Here is a 15,424-nt window from a genome sequence, read left to right on the forward strand (position 1 = left end):
TTAATCGCCAAGATAGAGTAGAAATCAATAATTGGGAAATAAATTTCTAAGAATGGTTTTAAACTACTATTTAAATCTATAAAAAGATAGATCAAATTGTTAGTTGTTTGGAGGAAAAAAGACTTCAAAAATGGGATAAAATTCAATTTCAGAATGAAGATAAAACAAAGAAAACCAATTTTTTACTAAGAAAATATAGTTATAAATCATCAAATGTCTGGTTCCTCTGCTTGATTGTAATTTGGAATTATATCTTGGAGGGCACTTTTATGATCTCCCCCACCCAATGTCGTCTCAGAGAATGTGGTAAAGATGTTTTATTAACCTATTTGTGAACATAACCCAGTCTTGCTTTGTCAACAGGACAAAAAAGGACTGGGCTTTGAGGAGAACCAACTTTTCCCGGTGTTTGCCTCAAGCGTTATTTTTGCTTTCAGTAGTTGCAGTATCACAATAGCCCTTTATTTTTCATATGAACACTGAGATCTCAGCTTTAGCTCCCCTGACACATTATTTCACTTGTCATGATTTAAAATCTTTCTGCAACTTGGTGAAATCCCTTGTTTTTAAAACCAAAATTAGAGAACTGGCACACCTTTCAAAACTATGAGCTGAAACTGTAGAGAGATACGTTATTTTTCCTTTTTTTTTTTTTTTTTATTATCAAGGGCATTCATGAGACAGAAAAAAACAAGCTTTTACAAGGGTCACTCAAGCTGGCTGGACCCAGCTGTACCTGCAGCACAGATGAATGCATCTAGAGCAGTGAGAACTCGGTGCTGTTGGAACAGTCTTTTGTGCTGATCACCGAGGGCTTCAGCAATCATCAATGTCATTCACTACTTTCAAAAATGCCCCCCCTCACCCCCCCGCCAAGTTCTATACAGCAGGGGCATGTTTACCAGTGGTCATGCCTTTACAACATGTGCAGGGATAACAGCTAAATATATTTTTACTAGAAGATATTTCACGCTGGGTATACATCTGGGCAAAATTTACACCTCAATGCCCAGCACTGTTTTTCTCACTTCTTATTTTAATGGAATCAATTGTCTACTTTGGTAAATAAGTTTTCTAATTTTGTATTAGTTTTGACCTTTTTGGGGTTAAATATTTTACTGACAGACTTATAATTACATAGTTGAGAAAGGAGAAGAGTCAAGAAGAAAAAAGGAATTAATGGAAGTTCATTATTATTATAAGTTTGCACTTCAAAAATTGACATCACATTGCAAAATACATAGTCATATAGTAATGACAGCATTATTCTGGAACTAAATAAATAATGCAATGTAATAATTTAAAAACAAATATTAAGACTAAAATAAATATTTAACAATGTTTCTCTAGAAATCATTTATATGCTTAAATATGAAATGCTTTTTTAAAAAAGTAATTTGGAACACTTTTGCCAGTCTAGCCAAAAGCCATTTTGGTTTATTTGTATCAAGTTACATATATAATTCATTTAAAACAAAGAAATTTGTTCCCTTTTTAATGCCTTTCTTACAGGAACTATTTTGAATACACAATATTCTGAAAATGCTTATATCTTAAAGTTAAATTTGAAAAGCAGATATTTAATATTTTGAGCATGTCATATATATAACCACATTGAAGATAATAACCACATTACATATATAATAATATTAAGTGATTACTTAATGAACATCCTAACAATGTAAACACTTTCTCTTCACATTTGCTGAGTAGCAGTTATAGCTTCTTCTTTATTGGTTTTCCAATACTGGTGATGTAATTGTGATGCAATTACTAATAAGTACAAGTACCAATACTTTGATCAACAACAATCACAAAGATTTATAAAAAATAAGCTCAAAAGGCCACATTTATTTTTCCACGCATACCTTGCTTCTGATTTTTCTAGATTATTTCATAAGAACAAGAATAGTGGATTCTTCCTTTCTTCCTTAATTTCTGAAAGTTCTGAACTTTGAAGAGTAATTCCATTTGGTTTCATTTGTCATTTCATTTCTGTGTATTTGGTTTTTTGTCTCTTCATTATTCTTCAACTCTTTACTAGGAAAAAGTATAGAAGATGTACTAAATGAACTTAAACAACGTTTTCTGGCAATAATCAAATCCTGGCATGCCCAGGCGTAATAGCACAAGTAATAAAACACACTATGCAACACACACACAATCAAGTAAGACCAAAGTATTAACGACCCAGCTTCTAGTTTGCCTCTTGAACATAATGTTAACATCTTTTAGAATCATCGGCAGTTCCTTAAAGCTTGCTCTAGCATTAACAATGTAAGCAAAAAAGAAATACACTTCTTAAATGTAGACAATAAATACTCCGAACCCTGGTAACTTCCAGAAATTAGTAGCAGGTAAACGGAGTTTATAAAATTCTTTATTCATTGGGAGAAAAAAACAAAATCAATCATGGATGACGCTTCAGAGTTAGTGACTAAAAAAGATATAGACCAATTTCTTCAATAGCATCCTTTCATTTAGTCTATGGCATGTCTATTTTTAGAAGTGGGTAAACCATTATCTGCTTTTTCAAATAAATCCAAAAAAATGTGTGTCATTTTTGATTGATAAAGACAGTGATGATAACTATGCATCTAGAGGAAGCTTTGAAATAAAACAAATACCATTAATAAAAACCAAGAACCAATACAGATGAAACAAGAAGCTGCTTCTTTAGAGACCAGGTAGTAAGTAGACTACAACTGCGGGTGATAAACTAGTGGGGTTGAACCTGAAGCTTTTAATGCAATTATTCACATACTCGTGATGAGTATCTGGACTTACACAAAAATCTTGTTGTCTTTTCTCTCAACGGAAAGGGCTTAACACTTGGTTGCTCTTAGAAAACAAACTGCAGCCTAAGAATGATGGCATTTTGGTTAAGGTGTGGTCGATTCCATGGATCACTCCTGAGAAAAGTAAAGGCAAGGAAGGGCACAGGAGGGTTAGGGAGCATCTGTGCTTTTAGGGAAAGGCCTGATCTTAAGTAAATGATTGCACTATCTTTTCATATGAAAAACATTTACCCATGAGGGAAAAAAAATCCTTTGTTAGTCCGTGTTTCTTGATTTTAAATTTGTTAAACAGAGCTACCACAGATTAGCTGGTATTGTATACAGAAGGCCAAAAATGATTCAAGTGAAGCTCATGAAAGAAACTGAAGTAGAGTCTAAAATGGTACAGATATGGTGTGGCCAAGGTACAATCTTATCAGGGGCAAACCAGGGGCATAATTTCTGTCCCTGTGTATATACAGGTAAAGTATATAAAACTCGCCTCAAATTAGGGTCTGATAAAAATGGGAGAGAAAGTAGTAAAGGCTCAAATGGATGTTGGGAACAAGTCACCCGAGACCCTATGATCATCTCCAAGGGACAGTGAGGAAGATAATAAGGTGTCAGAGGAATAACAAGGTAAAACAGAGTAGGGGGAAGAGTTTATGCTAGTGGTAGGACAAAAACGAAGAAGGAAAACAGAAAAGGGAAGGGGGAGAGAGGGAGGAGAAGAGCTGGAAATGAGTGAGATGGGTCCTACATGTGCAGAAGATGTAGGGCAAGTTAATGAGATGGAGACTGCACTGGGAGAAGTACACGGAGAAGCCAGGAGGACCCCCAGGAGAGGGAACCCCAAGAGAAATTTAACTAGAAAAAGCTGAAGGAGGCAGTAAAGATAACGTCCTTCAGGGAAATGAATCAGAATGAGAAGAGGAAGGAGCACTGGACAGAGAATCACAAAGATTGCCCAGGAAAGGGAGAAAAGGCTCAGAATAACAGGACAAGGTGTAGCCTCTGACCAGATAGTTCCCGTGACAACCGGAAAAAAGCAAGCGTGGCACACTGTCATGATGAATAGTGACAGCATAGGCACCAAAAAGCTAAGACAGAGGAGATTTGCTGAAAGAGGGAAGCGATGTCACCTAACAAGAGACACAAGAATGCATCCACATCCAGTCTTCCTCCAAGGTATTTCCTCCTTAAGTATCCCGGTAAGCTCACAGAGGAAGAGAGTAACAAAGTGAGTGCTTTTATAAACACAAATCATATGAAAAGAAATGAAAAGTCTACATAGCAAGATTTTCAAAATGAATATGAAACCAGATTAATGTTTGTCTGTTATGTGGGAAGAAGATTCATAAAAATACAGGGCTCTACCCTATAAGAAATTCAATCCAATAAATATTCCCTGAAGGTTTACTATTTGGCCAAATACCAGGCTGCGTACGAGGGAGAAAAAATGGGAGCATGTTATAGACTCTGTCTACAAGCACTTACCATCTAATTAGAGTCAACAGAACATTTTTTTTGTTTTTTGTTTTTTAATTTTATTAGTTTCAGATGCACAAGACAAAGCAAAATCAACAGAGCATTTGTAACAGAAATAATCCTGAACCTGGAGCCAGAAGATCAAGTCCTAGGTTCAGGCACTATTCAGCTGTGACTCTGAGACCTTGATTTCTTTACATATAGAAAGAATGGGCTATGGAAAATTTCTGAGATTACCTTCATTTTAAAAGAAATGATCAAGTAGTACATATCAAATGTGTTGACTAGAAAAATTAGAAAATACTCTAAGTAAAATGAAAGAAAAAAAATTATCAGAATTCCAGCACTCAGAGATAACTACTGACATTTTCTGATGTATATTGTTCAATATATTACATATATGTTGTATATATAAGTGATTTATAATCATTTTCATTTTACTTAAAAATCTATCATAAACATCTTTTAGTATCTTTGAAAATGCTTCTATAATAATTGTCACATGGTATTCTAGTATATGAACGTTTCATAAATTAATCAAACCTTTATTCACAGAAATTGAATTTTTTCCTTCTATTTTTATTTTTTAGTCATAGTAGTGTGGAGGTTCCTCAAAAAATTAAGAATAGAATTACCATATGACCCAGCAATCCCTCTCCTGGGTATCTACCCAAAAAATCTGAAAACATTTATACATAAAGACACGTGTGCTCCAATATTCATTGCAGCTTTATGTATGGTGGCCAAGACATGGAAACAACCAAAATGTCCTTCAATAGATGAATGGATAAAGAAGTTATGGTATATATACACAATGGAATACTATTTGGTGGTAAGAAAAGATGAAATAGTACCATTTGTGACAACATAGATGGATCTTGAGATTATAATACTAAGTGAACTAAATCAGACAGAAAAAGTAGAGAACCATATGATTTCACTGATATGTGGTATATAAAACTGAAAACAACAAAAGAACAAGATAAACAAATGAAGGAACAAGAACTCATAGATATAGACAATAGTTTAGTGGTACCAGAGGGTAAGTGGGGAGAGAGGCTCTAGAAGAGGGTAAACGGGGTCTAATATATGATGATGGAAAGAGAACTGACTCTGGATGGTGAACACACAATGTGAGATATAGATGATGTACTACAGAATTGTACACCTGAAATCTATGTAACTTTACTAACAATTGTCACCCCAATGAACTTTAATTAAAAAAAAATATTTATTGAGCATCTGTTTCTGTGGTAGGGAATTCAGATAGCTGAGAAGCCTAGTGGAAACATTGGAAAGAACTTCATTAGTTATAGGTACAATAATAAATGCTAGGAGCTAGGAGGTCTTAGTGTTTCGCCATTACATGGCTATGCGGCCTTGGCCAGGGTCTTTCCATTTTTAAAACACTACTTGAAGGAGTAGTCTTTTCATTGAATCCCTGCATGTATACTTGAGTATTTTCCTACAATAGATTCCTTGGAAGTAGAACTGCCAGGACAGAGGACGTGAACAATTTGAAAACTTAAAAAAAAAAAAGTATTACCAAATTACCTCCACAAAGAGCAGATCAGTCTTATACCATTACCAGCAGTGTTTATCAATACTAGGTGGTATACATTTGAGACTTGTTGCCATTTTGTGAGGGAAAATATATAATTTATTATTTTAATGTCTATTAATTTGATCACTGGAAGGTGGACATTTTTCATATGTTCATTGTCATTTATATGTATTCCTTTAAGAATGCCCTGTGCACACCATTTGCCAATTTTTCTGCTGGTGTTCTTCTTTTCCTTGTTGATTTTTTTAAGAGCATTCTATGAAATTCTTCCTCATCTTAGGTTATTGTTTATGTTTAGAGTTTTTCTCCTTGACAGACAGGCAGACCTCGTTTTATTGTGCTTCACTTTATTGCGCTCCACAGATACTGCATGCTTTACAAACTGAAGATATGAGGCCATCTTGTGTTGAGGAAGTCTACTGGCGCCATTCTCCCCAACAGGTTCAGATGATGCTAAGCATTTTTAGCAATAATTTTTAATTAAGGTACGCACATTTTTTTAAGACATAATTCTATCACACACCTAATAGACTACAGTATAGTATATCATAACTTTTATGTGCACTGGGAGACCAAAAAATTCGTGTGACTTACTTTATTGTGGTAGTCTGGAACCCAACCTGCAATATCTCCAAGGTATGCCTATACATCATTTTAAAGTTCCTATTATTTAAATCTAAAAATCTACTTCAAAGTGGTTTCTGATTTTGGTATCAAGGTTAAAAAGTCAATCCTTAACCTATGATGATATAATTAATTATTCATCTGTGCAAATAGATTTTATTTTTTTACAATTAAAATCTAAAAATACTTATGGAAAATGTGAAACAAACTCCCAGAAAGTGACAATTTCATAGAAGTGGATGTGATAGAGCTGTACCGTTTCACTTTCAGCAGACAAACTACACTTCTACCTAACAGGGAAAACAGAAGCCTTCTGAAAGACCTTTCTTATAAGCCACCCCTCTCACTCAAAAACATCACCAATCAAACACATATTGTCCCACTTGTCTATCTCAGTGGAAAATGTGCCTGCCTCCCTTCTTGTTTCAAATTCTAATCCTGTATATTTCCTCAGGTCCTCTGGGATTTCACCGTATCCTATACCTCCAATGGCTTCTTTCAAGGAACGCTTTCTTCTCAGTTTATAACTATTCTTGTCATTCCCCTCTCTATAAAAGATCTTTTCTACATCCTGTGTTTTCTACTCGTTATTGCCCAGCTTTTTCTTTCCTTTGAAGTCAGCTTCTTAGAGAAGCAGTCTGTTCTGGTGGCCATTTCCCTTTGGACTGGAGGCCATCAATTCATACTTGCAGGACTCTCCATCAAAACCATGCTGCTGAGAGTCACAAATGGTTTCTTGGCTGCAAATCCCAAAGGGCACTTTTCAGTCATTACTTTACTTCTCTCTTTGGCATTTGTCATTGTTGACCACAACTTTCCTAAATCTTTTCCTGTTGACTCTATAGAACTTTCTTAGTTTTACTCTTACCTCTACGAGGGTGACTTTTCGGCCAGTTTGCTCACTCTTCTTCCCCTGCATATCTTTTATGCGTCCTCGGTCTGCATGGCTCTGTTCTCTGCGCACTTCAGAACTATAGGAGGGCAAGATCAGAAACAAGGAGCCAGTAAGAACACTACTGCAACAGCTGAGATGAGGCTCTGATATAAGAAAGTGGCAGTGGGAATGGAAAAGGGAGGTTAAGTGGGAGGATCTGAGAGAAAAACACTTGACAGACTATATAAGTGATTATACACATGGGGGTGACACAGGGAGTTGCTCAAAATAATTCAGAGACATAAAACTTTAAGATGGTTGGGCTCCTCCTTAACCACGGTGAAGGGACAAGAACAAAACAATTTTACTACTTTCAGAAAGATGCCTGGGAAAAACCAGAAAGTTATCAAACTAGATGGAAAAATGCGTGCGTGTGTGTGTGCGTGTACACCTATGTAAAAGCACAGGAGATTCCTTAATGACAAAGAAAGGGGGGGAAGGAAGTTTATGCACAAGAAAGCTGTGGTATTCTGACTTGTGGAATGGGAAATGCAGCTTTTCAAATGGTTCAACAGTAACATCAAAACATAAAACAAATATTTTGTGGATGAGTGTGTAGCAGTGCAAATTATGTTAGGAGAAATAAAATACAAAAACAATGTAAAAAGGGAAAATAAAAGAATGAAGACATTATCTCCTTTCTAGGATATTCAGGAATAATAGCGGGAGACATCAAAACAGCTTAAAAATGATGCAAAAATCTCCAAGTCAGGTAATAAATAGAATTGAACAGAGATTGCTATGGACAGAATTGTTGTTCTCTTAAAATATACAAGTTGAAGCCCTAAGCCCCAAAGTGAATATATTTGGAGACAGGACCTTTAAGGAGGTAATTAAGGTTAAATTAGGTCATAAGGGTGCGGTCCTTAGCTACAGGAATGGTATCTTATAAGAGGAGGAAGAGACAGTGGAGAACTCTTTCTCTTTACACACGCACCAAGGAAAGGACAAGTGAGGACACAGAAAGAAGGCAGCCACCTGCAATCCTGCCAGAACCTGGATTTGAACTTCCAGCCTCCAGAATCGTGAAAAAATAAATTTCTGTTGTTTAAGCCATCAAGGCTGTGGTGCTGTTTTGACAGCCTGAGAAGATTAGTATGGAGATGTATAAGTAAAAGTAAAATGAAGTCAGATGACGGAGAAGGAAAAGGTCAGACATTACAAAGACGAAAGAACAGAGTATATTTAAGAAAGGAATTGAAAGATGAGAGAGAGGGGAAAGGTTGAGCTCTGAAAAAAGGACTGGTGATTTATAACCTAATCTGTCTGAAGTCTACCCTTTTCAGCCTATCTCCAGGGAACCTATGCTCTAACATTAATATAAAAACTCAAATGTCTGGAGAGGCCAGTGATAAGGTGAATGAGGGAAGCAAGCCAGGGATAACAAAACGACTGTGTCAGACAGGATAGTGGATGACCCATCTAAGGGAGACGATCTACTGTTTCAGCTCCAGCCTATGGAAGCCATGGATGAATGTGGAGTGTAGCCCAGAACTTCAGATTATCTTAAGAGAAGTAGGAAATCTGTATTTAAGTGATACCTTTTTATATTTGGACAGCTAATAAAATTACACACATACACAGTGGACACAAATGAAGATACCAGGACTAAATCTTGCTGGCAGGCCCTAGTTTTCAACCTGTTTCAGCCACAGAGCACCCTCCTGGTCTCAGGGTATCTCAGGCACTTACACACCTTTGTGCCTTAGCTCCTGCAATCCTTCTGACTAGGTCCTTCTCTTTTTGTTCACTCTGTTTCTGCATGGTCTTTAAGACTTAAAAATGCTGCCTTACATACATCTTTGGCTTTCCCTGACCAATGTAGGAAAACCAGACTGTATGATCCTCTCCACTGTTTCTCTACCATAATCTATATGCAATCGAACAGAAAGCTACCTTGACAATACATACAGTGTCTGAACTTTTGCATGAAGCCAAGATGAATCAACAGGGACCAGATTTACCTCTTGCTTGAAATAACAACAACAACAACAACAAACTAGACAAAATATACAAACCAATAGGTTTTAGGATACAGAATCACAGGCAACAAAGAATAGTGATCCCTAAGATATGGAAAATGAATGAGATGAGCCCGATGATGGCCCAGCTTATCACCTTGAGAGTTTCCAGGCCATGGCACAGGGAGAGGAAACCTACGTGAAGTGTGGTGACTCCCTGAGAGCTGGGAGTGCAGCGAGACACCAAGGTGAGTCGAGTTCACGGAGATGAGACAATCTCTGTGATTGTCTCCGAGATGAGACAATCTCATAGAGAGAGAACATGAAGACCTGCATAGGGCTCCCTTCAAGTATTCAGCAAAGTACTGATGAGTGCATGCATATGAGGAAATGACCCGAGGCCAGCAACGGTGCCTATTCCCATCAGGCAGGCTGGAAGACCTCACCCCTGAGAGGGCACCTAACAGAGAAGAGATCTGTGTCAGCAGTGAGGAATGAGTGGACCTAGACTAAAGATGGATCCAGTCCCAACTCACAAATCTCAAAAGCAAGACCTAAAAGAATCACACTGTTTCTAAGTAGCTTAACTACATTCAAGAACAGAGTTTAAGAATATTTACAGGAATCAAAAAGTATCTAGCAGCCACAAGATAAAATTTTCAATGTGTGGCATCCAATAAAAATTTACTACTGAGGCAAAGAAATAGGAAATATAGAGGGTGCCAAAAAAAATGTATCACATTTTAAGAAAGGGAAAAAAAAATTAAAATTGTAATACTCAATAAAATACTGGTAACAAAAGATGAATACAAGTCATATTTGACTTCTGCAATTACAAGAGGTGCTCAAAGTGGTTACCATCAGCATCCAGACACTTCTGATTACGATGAACTACTGCTTGAGCAACACTGACCAACGTGTCCACTTGTATACATTTTTTTTGGCACCTCCCGTACAACCCATAATAAAAACAAAAAAATGAAACCAACCCAGAACTGACACAGCTGTTGGAATTATCAGATGAAGACATTACAATCGTTATTATAACTGTATTCCACCTGCTCTAAAGGTTAAGTAGACACGTGGAAGATATACAGAACACCAGACTGAATTTCTATAGTTGAAAATTAAAATGCCTGAGATGAAAAATATACCAGATGAAATTAAAGGCAGATTAGACATTGCAGAGAGAAGGTTCGAGAACTTGAAAGACATAGCGGTAGAAACTATCCAAGATGAAATACACAGAGAAAAAAGAATAAAAAAACAAACAAAAAAACAAAAACCAAATCACCAAATAATTAATGAGCTATGGGACATCTTCACATGGCCTAATATACATGTAAGTGGAATCTTCAAAGAAGAGAAGAGAAACAATGGGGTATAGGAAGAAAATGTGGCCCCAAATGTTCCAAATTTGATGTAATCTATAAACATCCAGATCTAAGCTTAACCAACCCCCAGCACAAGAAACATGAAGAAAGTTACAACAAGGCACATCATAATCAAATTACTCAAAACCAGTGCTAAACAGAAATCTTAAAAGTAGGCAAAGTGGAGAAAACAGGTGATACACAGAGGAATACGGTTTAAGTGTAACAGCCTATTTCTTGTTGGGAAAAAAATGCAAGTGAGAAGACACTGGAGCGGCATCTTTAAAGTGCCAGAAAAAAATGCAAATCTTTCTACACAGAATTGTATACCAAATGAAAACAGCTTTCAAATATGAAGGTGAAGTGGACCTTTTCAGACATGCAAAAAGTGAAGGTATTCATTTTCAGCTGGCTAACCCTACAAGAAATGTTAAATGGAGTTCTTCAGGCAGAAGGAAAACCACAGATGGAAATATGGGTCTATACAAAGGAATGAAAAACATTGGAAATGGTAACAAAATGGGCAAGTATGTAAGACTTTCATATTTTCCATCTTCAAAAGATGACAGTTTAAGGAAAAATAAGAATGTACGTGAGGGGCTTATAACATATAAAAATAAAATATATGATTATAGAAGCATGAAGGTCAGGAGAGAAGAAATGGAAGTATATTATTTTAAAGCACTTGAATATATACTGTGTGATAAAGATTTGTATTATAAACCCTAAAAAAATCACTAAAACAGGAAAATAAGTATAAATAATAAGCTAACAAACAAGATAAAATGGATAAAAAATACTAAATCTAAAAGAAAGCAGAAAAAGACAAAAAAGGAAATTAAATTGATAGGATAAATAGAAAATAAAAAGCAATGATAAATTAAAATTCCACCACATAATCATATTAAATTAAAATGTCTAATCACCCTATATAAATTTAATCATATTGGATTTAAAAAAAGTATGAATTGTATGTTGTTTATAAGAAACATACTTTAACTTTTACCTATTTTTGTCTTTATATTTAAGGTATGAAAAAAATATATACCATTCTAACATTATTAGAAGGAAGCTGAAGTGACTTTATTAATATTAAGCCAAGTAAACTGCAGAAGAATATTATCAGAAATAAACAGTCATTTAATAATAATAAGGGTGCCAGTCTTTCAAGAGAACATAACAATCCTAAATATATGGGCTCCTAACACAGAGCTTCAAAGTATATGACTCAAAAACTAACAGAACTGCAACAAGAAAAAAAATAAGCCTAAATATTAGTTGGAGATTTCAATACCCAAGTTCCAATAATTGATAAAATAGGTAGATAGAAAATCAGTAAGTCAACATAAGACATATACAACACTATCAAGCTCATGTGATCTAATTTATTTATAAAAGAATACTTCAGTTGACAAGTGCCTAATACACAAGGGTTCTTAAAACTTATCAAGAGAGACTATATTAAGGATCATGAAATAATTCTTAATAAATTTAAAAGAATTCAGATCATACAACGTATGTTCTCTGATCACAGTGAAATTATAAAATTAGAAATCAATGACAGAAAGATCTCTGGAAAAATCCCTAAATATTGGAAGTTAAATAACTCACTTTTAAATAACTAGTAAGTCAAAAAAGAAATCCAAATGGAAATTAGAAAGTGTTTAGAAACGAAAATGAAACCACAAAATATCAAAATTGGTGGAGTATCATCAAAGCAGTACTTATTGGGAAATTTATGGCACTAAATATTTAGATTAGGGGAGAAGAAAGTTGTCAGATGAATGACCAGTTTCCACTTAAAAAACTAAAAATAGAGGAAAAAATTAAACTCAAAATAAGTAGAAATAAATATCAGAATGGCAATCAATGAAATAGAAAACAGATAAACAATAAACAGAAGTCAATGAAGCAAAAAGCTGGTTTTTGGAGATCAATAAAATTGATAAAACATTAGCCAGACTAGGGGAAAAAAAAATCCACTGCAGGAGTTAAGAGGCAATATTACTTCAGATTCTATCAATATTAAAAAGATGAGGGAATATTATGAACTTTATGCCAATAAATTTAACTTGCATGAAATGGACAAACTCTTTGAAAGACACAAACTATCAAAGCTTATACAAGAAGAAGTAGATAACCTTAATAGCTCTACTTGTATTTAAAACATTAAATTTGTAGTTAAAAATCTAAAAAAGAAAATTCCAGGCCCAGATAGCCTCACTGGTGAGTCTATCCAATATCTGAAGAAGAAATAGAGTGACATCAGCGAAAATGGTGGACTAAGGACTTCTGAGAATTCTCTTCCTCGAATAAGCTACGAGAAAACTGGCAAATATGGTTAGAATCCACTTTTTCAGAATTCTGTAAATTAGCCAAAAGCTTGTAGCAATCTGGGAATGTCTATTCAATAAATGAATGAATAAGTAAATAAATAAATAAGTAAATAAAGGAAAGAAAAGAAAAAAGGTTGACTCTTGTAAGAACACTGAACTTTGTGGCTTAACTTGATCTAATCCCATCCCCCACTGTCCAGCTCTATGGTGGCCTTAAAAAAAAAACAGCTTTTATTTATGGTGAAAGCCAGCAGCCTGGCAGCCACTGGAGGGAACAGAATAGCATTAGAGCTCTTTCAAAGCCTCATTCCTAAAGAATTATTTGACCTATCTGGTTCCCTAGAAGACACCACTTGTAAGGCCACCTATACTTGACCTCTCTAAGGGCTTGCTTTTCCCTGGGAAGCGTTTGTTGAAAACAATCATAATTAACTTCATAGCTACCTGAGTGGTGAATAACAGTAAGTGAATAACACAGTAAGTGAATAACAGACTAAAAAGTTGAAAAGGAAAACCTGGGGGAATAAGGTGTCCACAGAAGTTTTGAAAAGCTTCTGACATATCCTGGGAGTCTAGAGGGTCACACATGTACAGGGCTGTGTTCATGCACAGGAGTGACCCGAGAAGGCCTTAAGCTGTCACCTGAGAAGGCCTTAAGCTCTCACCTCCGGCTGACCTTACACTCTGTGCGAGCAGGAAGTGAAGGCTAAGATAGAGTTGTTAATTGCCTGGCTGAGTGTTAAAAGTGTGCACAACATACAAAGCCCCTTAGCAAGTCTGGGACACTTACTGGTTCCAGCTTCATGCAATTACTAGCTGATGACTAATTTTACCATCGAGAGATTTCAGTGGCCAAATATTATAATTACAGAATATAGAATTTGCTCAGAGAAGTCACTTAACAAGAACAACTACAATAACTAGCAAGAACAATAAACCCTGGGGAGAGGAAATAATCCAATTGCCAGAGGTGTCACATTATATCAGTTAAACTGTCAAATTTTCAACAAAAGATTACAAGACATGCAAAGACACAAGAGAAGTATGAAGAATACAGAGGGGGAAAAAATCACAAACTGTCTTTAAGGAAGCCCAGACTTTGGACTTTCTAGACAAAGACTTGAAATCCACTACTGTAAATCTGTTCAAAGAACTAAAGGAAACCATGTTTAAAGAACTCGAGGAAAGTATGAGAACAGTGTCTCACCAAATAGAGAATATCAATAAAGATAGAGAAATCACAAGAGGAAGAAATAATACAAAATCTATACAAACTATTCCAGAAAAATGATGGGACAGGAATTCTTCCCAACTCATCACATGAGGCTAGTTTATCCAGGTACCAAAATCAGACATCACAAGAAAACTATAGACCCGTGTTCCTCATGAATAAAATGCAAAAAATTCTAAATAAAAATCTATCAAATCAAGCCCACCAATTTATAAAAGTGGGCTTTTTAAAAATTGGTAAGTGGGGTTTATCCTAAGAATGAAAAATTGTTTTAACATTTGAAAACTTAGTGTAATTTACCATGTTCACAGATGAAAAATGAAAAAAGCACAGAATTATCTTGATAAATGCAAAAAAATCATTTGACAAAAATCCAACATCCATTCCTGACATAAGCACTCAGCAAACTAGAAAATGGAGGAAACTATCCAAAAGAGGGCATTTATAAAAACACAAATAAAAACCTATGAAATCATAATTAATAGTGAAAAAAAAGATTGAATGCGTTCCCACTTATTTCCCATAGGATCAGGAAGAAGACAATGGCTACTCTAATTATTATATTTCTACTTAACGTTGTACTGGAGATTCTAGCCACTGCAATAAAGGCAAAGGAAAAATAAATAAAAGGCATCCAGATTGGGAAGGGAGAAATTAAACTACTCTTTATTTGTTTGACTATATCTATAGAAAATTTGGTGAAATCTACTCAAAAGCTATTAAAACTAACAAGAAAGTTTAGAAAGGTGGCATGATAAAAAGTCAACATACAACAATCTATAAATTAGCAATAACCAATTGTAAATTGAAATTGAAAAATACCATTTATATATCAAATATGCAGAAATAAATCAGCCAAATATGTGCAAGAGTTATAACTGAAAACTAAAAACAGTGCTGAGAGAAATTAAAGACCTACATAAATGGAGAAGTATATCATGTTAATGAGTCAGGTAACTGAATACTCTTAACATGTCAATTCTCCCCAAACTGATCTGTGGATTCAAGGCAATACTAATTGGAATTTCAGCAGGCTTTGTAGAATTGACAAGCTCACCCTAAAATTCATGTGGACATACAAAAGACCTTGAATAGCTAAATAACTTAAAAAAAAAGGACAAAGTTGGAGGACTAAT

The 15,424-nt window shown here is 35.2% G+C and overlaps 1 protein-coding gene across 10 annotated transcripts in view; it reads right to left on the reverse strand.

The window, feature by feature from the left end:
* Positions 1-1,406: 1,406 nt before the first annotated feature.
* The window catches only part of AHI1 (Abelson helper integration site 1), a 170,077-nt gene continuing 156,059 nt past the window's right edge, over positions 1,407-15,424 (reverse strand). For all 10 annotated transcript variants that reach the window (XM_019732750.2, XM_019732754.2, XM_074333619.1 and 7 more), the window contains 2 exons: positions 7,322-7,424; positions 1,407-2,040 (listed from right to left, as the gene is read on the reverse strand). In XM_019732750.2, the coding sequence (XP_019588309.2) occupies positions 2,038-2,040; positions 7,322-7,424 (106 nt within the window). In that variant the 3' untranslated portion in view covers positions 1,407-2,037. The remainder of the gene's footprint in view (positions 2,041-7,321; positions 7,425-15,424) is intronic.

This window comes from Rhinolophus sinicus, linkage group LG05, assembly GCF_036562045.2.
Source record: "Rhinolophus sinicus isolate RSC01 linkage group LG05, ASM3656204v1, whole genome shotgun sequence".
Classification (NCBI taxonomy): Eukaryota; Metazoa; Chordata; class Mammalia; order Chiroptera; family Rhinolophidae; genus Rhinolophus; species Rhinolophus sinicus.